At 38.0% G+C, this 10268-nt stretch overlaps 1 protein-coding gene across 1 annotated transcript; it reads left to right on the forward strand.

Annotated features, from left to right (window-relative positions):
* Nucleotides 1–296: 296 nt before the first annotated feature.
* On the forward strand, nucleotides 297–9790 carry SLC16A14 (solute carrier family 16 member 14). The gene is made up of 4 exons (XM_070946178.1): nucleotides 297–558; nucleotides 5777–5920; nucleotides 7188–8189; nucleotides 9639–9790. Exons 1-4 carry the CDS (start codon nucleotides 297–299, stop codon nucleotides 9788–9790), a joined length of 1560 nt encoding a protein of 519 aa, XP_070802279.1.
* Nucleotides 9791–10268: the final 478 nt, after the last annotated feature.

Raw genomic sequence — 10268 nt, forward strand, 5'->3', positions numbered from 1 at the left:
GCTGTGCTGATGAGGGGTGGGAAAGGCTCAGACAAGAAAGGAAGAAGGCAGCACAGATGCCTGCAATTTTTGTAAGTAGCCTGCTCTTCCATGGGGACAATCCCACACCGAAGATTTTATCCTGATTTATTCTTATAAGTAGGCAATTCAATGAAGTACCATTGAAATGGTCAATTGGCAAGTATCATCCACTTGTGTTTAATCTTATTAAAAATGTAACAGTAAGTAAATGAAATGCAACTCTTATCAGGAACTACTAAATATTATTTGATCTTTTTAAAGGTACTTGACTGAAAATGTACGACAGTCACGAAGATGTTGATTCGGATTCTGAAAAGAACTCTAAAGAGAGGGAGCAGAAGCTGAAGTTAAATCCAGATATTGATAGAGGATGGGCTTGGATGATAGTCTTTTCTTCTTTCCTGGTGCATATACTCATCATGGGATCACAAATGGCTCTTGGAATTCTCAACATGGAATGGCTTGAAGAGTTCAGTCAAAGTCGAGGGCTGACGGCATGGGTCAGCTCCCTCAATATGGGCATTACTCTGATTGTAGGTAGGATCCCATATTGTTCCTATTATATACCAGTTGCCATCTTGATTAAATATTGATGTATCAAAATTGGTCCTATGCAGTTACATAGGGTAAGCCATTATCTCAGCGGAAAAAGCTTATATACATGGGATAAGAAATACTCAATAACATGGGGATTCCCATATGTAATATTAAACGTATTTGCTCAGTCTTACCTTATTAATAAAAATAATATTCCTTAGATTTGCATATGGCAATCTCCTTGAGATAGCATGTTCAGATTAAAATCTTTTTGATTGTGGAAACTTTTCTGGAGTACATGTGACAACAAATATTCTTTTTTATTTTTTGTTTCATAGTTAGTGGAGCCAATTAGGTTTGGCCATATAACGGTTTTAAAATACAGTACAGCAGAAAATGTTGTTGCTTTATGCATTCAGCTGTGATAGAATTCCTTGAGCCAGAGAACAAGCATGAATGTTTGCAAAATGTAGCAGAAGAAGTTCTTGCAGGCTTTACAGCAATGCTCTATTCTCTTCAGCAGCCAGAAAGGAAACAGGGAGGAACAAAGCTTCACAGTCAGGTAGGGAAGTGCTGCAGTGAACTAATTGGAGCTGTGCAGGTTGCCGACCACCTTTAGATTCCTTTTTGATGCAATTCAGAATATTTGCCTAGAAGGTGTTATTGCACTTCGGATGGAAAACAACTTTCCTCCCAGGTCACCTTGACCCTGACTTCAGTCCGCCTCAGCAACAGTCTGGCAATGAGATGGAGACTCCACTGTGAAAATAGGGTCTTCAACAAGCAGTAAGCAGGCCATGTTGGACCAGGGATCAGAAGGCTCTCTGCATGAGTCCTTTGAATCTGAATTATACCTTCTTCAGATGGTTTCTGTGGAATTTTCCAAACTTGGAATGCAGTTGTTTATTTAAATTGTGTACGTGACCAACCATCTCAGAATAATACTGGGGGCCAGAGGTCGGTTTCAGCAGGTTCTGACCAGTTCTGGAAAACCAGTAGTGGAAATTTTGAGTAGTTCAGAGAACCGGTAAATACCACCTCTAACTGGCCCCGCCCCCATCTATTCTCTGCCTCCCAAGTCCCAGCTGATTAGGAGGAAATGGGGATTTTGCAGTAACCTTCTCCTGGAGTGGGAATGGAATGGAGATTTTACAGTATCCTTCCCCTGCCACGCCCACCAAGCCACACCCACCAAGCCATGCCATGCCCACCAAGCCACACCACAGAACCGGTATTAAAATTTTTTGAAACCCACCACTGCTGTGGGCAGTGTGAGAGGATTAAAACATGAACGTGAACCAGGGGTGGGTTCTACTTACCTTTACTACCGGTTCGCAGCAGGGCTGTGTGCTCTCGCTTCGCTTGTGCGCATGTGTGCTTTTTTGCGCAAGCGCAGAAGCTTCTGCACATGCACAGAAGCATTTTGATGATGTCAGGATCGGTGGGCGGAGCCTCCCACCGGTTTTACTACTGGTTCTATAGAACCGGTGCAAACCAGGGGCAACCCACCACTGATGTGAACAGCATACAATCTGGTACACACGTATAAAACACAATAATTCTGATCACAAAAAAAAGATCAACAACAGCAAGGCACATCCAACTTCCTGATCCAAATGACTGGAGAAAAGTGTTCAGCACTGTTTGACGGGCTAACTAAGTTGGGGGTTATTCAGATCTCTAGAGGGATGTTTCTGTTTCATAGACCGGCCCTGCCACAGAAAAGGCACAACACTGGGATCCAACAACATGACATTGTTTAGTAGAGGGGACCCAGAATCAGGGGTGAAATCCAGCAGGTTCTGACGGGTTCTGGAGAACTGGTAGCGGAAATTTTGAGCAGTTTGAAGAACTGGCAAATACCACCTCTGGCTGGCACCAGGTGGGGTGGGAATGGAGATTTTGCAAAATCCTTCCCCCAGGAGTGGGGAGGGAATAGGGATTTTGCAGTATCGTTCCCCTGGAGTGGGATGGGAATGGAGATTTTGCAATATCCTTCCCCTGCCATGCCCACCAAGCCACACCACGCTCACCAAGCCACACCCACAGAACTGGTAGTAAAAAAAATTGGATTTCACCACTGCCCAGAATATTATTCCGCTGCTGGATCTGTTGGGCTGAGCAGCAACAATGGGACAGAGGCAGACCCATAGTTTGGTTAAAACAAATTCCTGCCCTGCCCTGCCCATCTTTCTGGTAGGCCTGCAGGTATTTTGCTTGTCCACTTTAATGATTTTTTCCCCACCCATCCTAAATATTATGTTTGGTTCAATTGGCAGAGATCTGACTGTAGTTCTCAGATCAGGGGAATCTGAGGGTTATGATATACACTGTAAAAAGGGTAACTATATAAATTTCTGAATAAATAAATCACTGAATCCTCCTTTCTCCACTTCTCAGTGGGGTGATTTATACAACCTCAGATTTTTTTTTTCTTCATGGCACAGATACTATAATGCTGCCATTTGCAGCATGACAAAGTTCAGAAGAGTTTGAAGCTAGTGTTTAGTAGCAAATTGAGTCTGGAGATGGTTCATTAGAGGTATCTATTCAACTTCATCCAAATTACAATATATTCTGAATTACTCTGTTCTACTGCCTTGTACTTGATCCATGCTTAGCCCTTTATCAGTTTTATCTACTAATCTGTCATGAGCACATACAGATGTACTGTATTCATAAAAGTGAATGTTTTCAAACTTTGGACAAACTTTAACTTGCTGAGAACAGCATAATGCAGGAATCAAAACATACGTTCTTAAGGAATTTTCAGCTGGTCATCTGACGATTTCTGAATTAATTTTTAGCAGCTTTTCAGACAATGTCTGGGTTAGAAATACTATAGTTCCTTGTAAATGGTTTATAATAAATATCACTGATTCGAACTTGAAAAACCTGCAGTTCTCTTTATCTCAAAATTCCAAAATAATTCCAAAATTATGTAAAAATTTCTTGTTTTAGAACGATTTAAAGAAACCCTTCAAGTCTGGCACTGAGAAAAAATTATGTTTTGCATTAAGTGCTAAGAAATTATTTTATCCTAATTTTTAGTACTCTGAACTGTATTACAATAATCTGGAAGAAAACAGATGAATGCTTTGTAGATTGTAACTGAGACATCAGCATTTTTGCTGTATTAATCATTAACAAGAAAGATAGTTCATAAAAAATACAATTTTGGCAAGCGCTTTTTCCTTCCCTTAGGTTATTGAAGAGGACCTCTTCAAACAGCAGTAGAAATATATTTGTTAAGAATTATAGTAGCTCAAATCAGTCCCCTGGGTTACTTAAAATAGACTTAATTTGAAAGAAGAGAAATGTGCATTCATGTAAATAAAATAAAATAAAATTAGAACATAGAAATAAATTTTAGAATGGCTGGAATTTTGTTGTGGAATAGACTTTCTAGTGTCTTCTATTATTTTTGTTTGTTTGTTCCTAATGGATTTCAAACGTTTGTGATGTAGCATATAGTTTCTTTGCTTATTATTGAAAATGATGTTACAAATCAGTAGATGACCCACAGCACTAATATGACTATGATAAAAATATTAAGACAAACACTGTAACCATAGCTGATCGAGTTACAGTATGAGAGTTTGGAAGTTGAAAGCATCCATCCTCAGCTATTTATGCCAAAGATCTTATCAGGCCAGGTTTACACTGATTAAATAGTCCAGTTCTTCCAATAGGCTGGAATATAGGATGATGGTAAACTGTGATTTTCTTCCAATTTCTAATTTGTAGCCAGTCTGGCTTTTTGACATGCAACTTTTTATGTATGTATTGTACATGTTTATGTATGTATTGTACAGCCTATAATTTCAGTTGCTTGCTTTAGATTAAATACAGTCATAAACTGTAGTTTATTAGTAATTGTACAAATCCAGCGATTTATTTATTCAGGATCACCATTTTAGGATATTGTACAAATCCAAGCAATTATGGATTAATACAATGGCTAAACTCAATCTTAGACTGAGTTTGCATGACATGTTCAGTTCTAAATTACAGTGGGTAATAGTGCATCTGTAGGAAGGCAAGGGTTGAGGATTGCCATGCCAAATGCAGCATTGTGGTGTCCTATCACAAATCCTGTCATATTGTAGACATTGACAAAAAGGGGGCAGAACTTAGGCTGCAACTCTTATAATTTTGACAAAAGCAATGACAGTGTGCAGACATCACTGATTGGGAAGCACACACAGAGCACCATTATTTTCCTGTGTGTGCTTCTATTTTATGCATTATATATCTGCTTTCCAGCCTGTATATTCTGCCAATTTGTCAAACTTCAAATGATTATAACTATATTAAAAATCTCTATCTTGAGGTTCTTCAGCCCAGATGCCATAACCTTCAATAAACTCTAATTACAGCATCTGGATTAATATGATGGCTATCTGGGGTATGAGTAACACATTAAATCTGAATTTTGGGCTTAAATTAGTCTGTGTGTGTGTATGTGTGTATAGGAAATAAAATGCATGCTTAATTGTTATTGATAGTTGATCTATGATGAAAACATAGCCTTGGAGTGCCTTTAATGTATATACAGGTAGTCCTCAATTTACAACCATTTGTTAAATAACTGTTCAAAATTCTAACAGTGCTGAAAAAAGTGACTTAGGACCAGTCTTTGCCCTTACAGCGATCATCATGTCCCCACAATTATATGATTAAAATTCAGGTGTTTGGCAACTGGCATCTATTTATGACAGATACAGCATCCTGGGGTCACATGATCATAGGAGGTTTCGACAAGCAAAGTCAATGGAGAAAGATGGATTTACTTAACGGCTGTGTGATTCACCCAATGACTCGTGATTCAACTATGGCAAAAGAGGTATAAAATTGGGTGCAATTCACTTAACAACCACATTGTTTAACAATGGAAGTTCCAGTCACAATTGTGACAATAAATCGAGGACTACCAGTATAGGAGCTACCAGTATACAATTTTCTACCACAAACATATAGCTTTTTGAGACACACTGCATTTATGTAAGGTCTTGTTGCTGTAATCTAGTACCTGAATTTCATGTATTGATAACAAATAACTGGACAAATCCTTGGGTATAGATAGACCTTTACCCATTAATGCTTATGCGATGTATACTGATTTGGCAAATTGCACTTAACTGCTTCCAAATCTCATATCTGTGAAGAAAATAATTAGAGTTTATGAAAGCAATCTATTTCACATGTTCTGTCACAGGTCCCTTTATTGGTTTGTTTATTAACACCTGTGGGTGTCGGAAGACAGCAATAACTGGAGGAATCTTAAATGCCCTGGGATGGATATTAAGTTCCTATGCTTCAAATGTACATTACCTCTTCATTACATTTGGAATTATAGCTGGTAAGCATAAATAATTTTGGATATACATTAGGAAATCTAACTATTTTTTTGAAGACTATAAATATGTTAACACAAACAAGCCTAAGTCTGTGGCAGCAAATCAGCTCATCTTCTTTGTGAACACATAGACTGTAGCTTCAGGCTATATAAGCTTGATTAAGGTGTTAAGTTGCATATATAACACAGTATGTATTCAATCATAATTATTAATGGAGCTGCATTTTGGACCTGTTGGAATTTTGGAGTTGTCTTGAAGAGTAGTCCTATATAGAGTACATTGCAATAGTCCAAATGGGAGCTGCTAGGACATGAGTGACAGAGCCCATCTGATTCAGGAAAGGAGGTATTTGGCACACGATGAGACTGCAAAACCTCTGGATTCTGCTCTCACCTATTCCCTGAGTAGGAAGCAAGAATCCAAAGGAATTCCCAAATTATTTACTAGTTCTACCTGGAGAAGTGATATTTAGTCAAGAACTATAGAAGGTAAATCATTGGGATTTGCTGGTCCTTGAAACCAATGCCACATAGTTTTGCTAGTTTTGAGCCTAAGATGTTCCTCCTCATCCATACCCTCACAGCCTCCAAGCATTGGAGCATCTTCCATAGCATTGTTTGCCCAGCTAGGGATCTAGATGTAATCATCTGCACACTAAGAATACTTAACAGTATATTACCTAGCCCAGCAGTATCAGATGTATTGTATACTGAATAAAAGTGGGGGAGAATATTGAATCCTCTGGCATTTTGAAAATGAAGGGTCTTAGGCCAGGTCTTTCCTGGAACTAGTCCAGAAGGAAGAAGTAAAACAGCTGCCAAACAGTAACAGTGCACTGACAAAAAGCCTGACTGATATGAATCACAAATATGTATTGTACTTGTTGATTATAAATTTAAGTCTAAATTAAAAAAAGTAGATCCCCTCTTTCAAAATAAATCAAGAGAGGGCCTTCTAACAAACTCTACACCTCTGTTGCAACCCAAATTTAATAACTTAATTGATATTCAAAAGTTGAAGTGTAGATTTGCTCTAGGATAGATGGCTTTGCGTTGATAATGAGTTTAGGACTACTTTCTAACACATAAAGTTTGAAAAGATCCTAGAACGATTCATGTCCCATTTCTAGTTCCTGAGGGCCAAAACCTATGTTTGTCTAGATATTTAGCCCAGCCTTTCATTCCTGTTTTAGGATTTTCTGTCAGTTAATCGTGTATTAATACAATCACGGAGGGTTCTTGGATAAGTCTGAAATGTTTCATGTTTCAGGTATTGGAAGTGGGATGGTGTACCTGCCTGCTGTGGTTATGGTGGGAGAATATTTTCAAAAGAGAAGGGCTCTTGCCCAGGGACTCAGCACAACTGGAACAGGCTTTGGTGCCTTCCTGATGACAGCTTTGTTGAAATATCTTTGTCTGGAGTTTGGCTGGAGGAATGCCGTGTTCCTTCATGGTGCAGTCTGTCTGAACCTGTGTGTTTGTGGAGCACTTCTGAGGCCAATTCGTTACAAGAAGGAAGCTCCTGAGCAAAGCAAGGATGGAAACAAGAGTCAAAGCAATAGTCCAACAAAAATTCTTTCCTGCTCTGCCGAAGTGCTAACATCTAATTGTGTTTTAAGGGAAGCGAAGAAAGAGGCAAAGGGAGGACAAGGTACAAAAGAAAACATTGCCAAAATTTCAGCCTTGGAAAATAAAGATGGAATCAGAGACCAAAAGGAAATCTATACTCTTGGTATTCTAAAGCGAGTAGGCCAGTTGACAGTTACAAGCCAGAAAGGCTTCAGAACCTGGTATTCTAGTTACTTTGGAACTGCTTCTCTCTTCACCAACAGAACATTTGCAGCTTTTGTATTTTGGGCTTTATTTGCCTATAGCACTTTTGTGATCCCTTTCATCCATCTCCCCGAAATAGTGAAACAGTACAGATTATCAGCACAGAATGACATCTTTCCTTTGACTTCAATTATTGCAATTGTTCACATTTTGGGGAAGGTCGTCCTTGGCATAATCTCTGATTTGCCTTGCATCAGTGTTTGGAATGTCTTCATGGCAGCTAATTTTACTCTTGTCTCTTGCATTTTTATTTTGCCATTAATGCATACATTTGCTAGCCTAGCAGTGGTTTGTGCCCTAATAGGATTTTCCAGTGGATATTTTTCACTTATGCCAGTTGTCACTGAAGATCTAGTAGGGATTAAGCATCTTGCAAATGCCTACGGAATCATCATTTGTGCCAATGGGGTATCAGCACTCTTGGGACCACCATTTGCAGGTAAATGTAACATTTTATTTGACTTACCGTACATGGTATCAATAGCAATAGCACTTAGACTTATATTGCACCATAGCTTTACAGCCTTCTCTGCCCAGTTTACAAATGTCAGCTTATTGCCCCCAACAATCTGGGTCTCATTTTACTGACCTCCAAAGGATGAAAGGGTGAGTCAACCTTGAGCTGGTCAGGCTCAAACTCCTGGTTGTGGGCAGAGTCAGCCTGCAACACTGCATTCTAACCACTGCGCCATCGCAACTTATCATTGCCTATATTTACATGCTCAATTGCTTTGCTTCTCTAAGAAGAAAAGACATAGCAACTGCTTTGTGGCATGCCTGCCAATTATAAAAACCTAATTTGAATGTTTTGCACAGCCCTGATACTAAAGTTTGGAAATCAACAGATGTTGTTCATTTTCTACAAAACATCAGTAAAATACATCAAGAAGAGACAGGTTTTAGTCATTTCCTTTATAGAAATACTTATTTATTAACTTGTAGTACTTTTATGTTATTGTTATCTCAGAATGCAGGAATGACAGTAATAGTCTTTCAGGAAGTCAGATTCTTACTGAATTTTTGGGGAGAAGGGACTTCTAATACTAAGAGCATTTTAACAACAGACTCTATTATCTTGAGGGATAGTGGGTTTATTGGATAAATTCATGTTGAGGCTGGCTATCTATTGGAATACTTTAATGTGGATGTTGCTATGGAGCGGGAGTTTGAAATACATGGCTGAAATGGTTTCTTCCAACCAGGATTCTGCAATTTTAATAAATACAAAAGAGCAGAGAAAAGTGAAGAAACTGAAAAGAGAAGCAAACAGAAATATATATATTTTAACCACATACACTTATGTTTAGTGAAAGTAGGATTGAAACCTAGATTTGCACACCTCTGTGCAAAATATGCCTCCTTTACCCATTTTTTTTTTTTTGCAAAACATTTATTGGAAAACATAATTGGCATAATTTGGTTTACTTTTGTGCAAATAAAAATAAACCCCATCTGAATCCCTTACCCTAATTACCCTTGAAAGAATGGGAACTGGATGGGTCAGTGTCATGGCTCCTGAAACGCATGGAGGCAATAAATAAGTCTACCAAAGTCACAACAAAGTTGCCCACCTCTTGATCTAAGTAGATGTTCCAGAAGTTTTATAGAAAAAGTGTATTTAAAATACTGGTATAAATTTGAAGAAACAGACTAGCATCCCACTACTGTTTCAGGCTTAAGACAATAAAGGAGAAAAGACTTATTTGAGAGAGTGGCAAAATTAATGTAATGAATGACGATCTCGTTATGGATGAAAAAAAGAAGTGAGACATAGAATTATGTCTGACAATGAGTAATACTGTATTAATAGGAAAAGTAATGTTTTATGTTCTATGTTCTTTATTATTGTTAATGGTACCCTATTGACTGCTTTCTTTTTATTTTCTAGGATGGATTTATGATCTCACACAAAAATATGACTTTTCTTTCTACATATGTGGCTTCCTTTATATGGTGGGAATACTTACTTTGCTCATTCAGCCTTATATAGACAAGGAAAAGCCACGATCAGGAAAAAATATAGAAAATGAAAATGTTTAGAACCATTCAATTCATGTTTTTATAGAAGAAATCTTGCATTTCTGAAGGAAGTATTAAATTATATATCAGCTAACAATGTTAAACAAAACTGAACATATCAACCCTTACACTAAGGTGCATCTCAATCAATAATTGAACATTAATTTTTGTGAAGTTGGAGGTAAAAGGCAGTAAACAAAGAGCTTGGGTATGGAGTGATCATTTGCCAGTGTGAGAAAAAGTCTGCAAATAATCCTTTGTACCCCACACCAAAAATAATAAGTAGGAGAAAGAAAGAAATACTGTCAGGTTCCTAGTTTGATAGAATGGATTTTTATCTTTCTGCAATTGCTTGCTGCTATAATAAGATATCAAGTACAGATTCCTTTGAGACTGCAAAGGTTATTGCAAGTGGCCAAAGTAGATATACCTGATATTTCTCCTTATTTCTGATCCACTGAAAAAATGATCAATTTGGATTTTCTAGGCCAAGACCATA

The sequence above is a fragment of the Pituophis catenifer genome, unplaced genomic scaffold (genome assembly GCF_029215685.1).
Source record: "Pituophis catenifer annectens isolate HBS135680 unplaced genomic scaffold, rPitCat1.0.hap2 SCAF_6, whole genome shotgun sequence".
NCBI classification, from domain to species: domain Eukaryota; kingdom Metazoa; phylum Chordata; class Lepidosauria; order Squamata; family Colubridae; genus Pituophis; species Pituophis catenifer.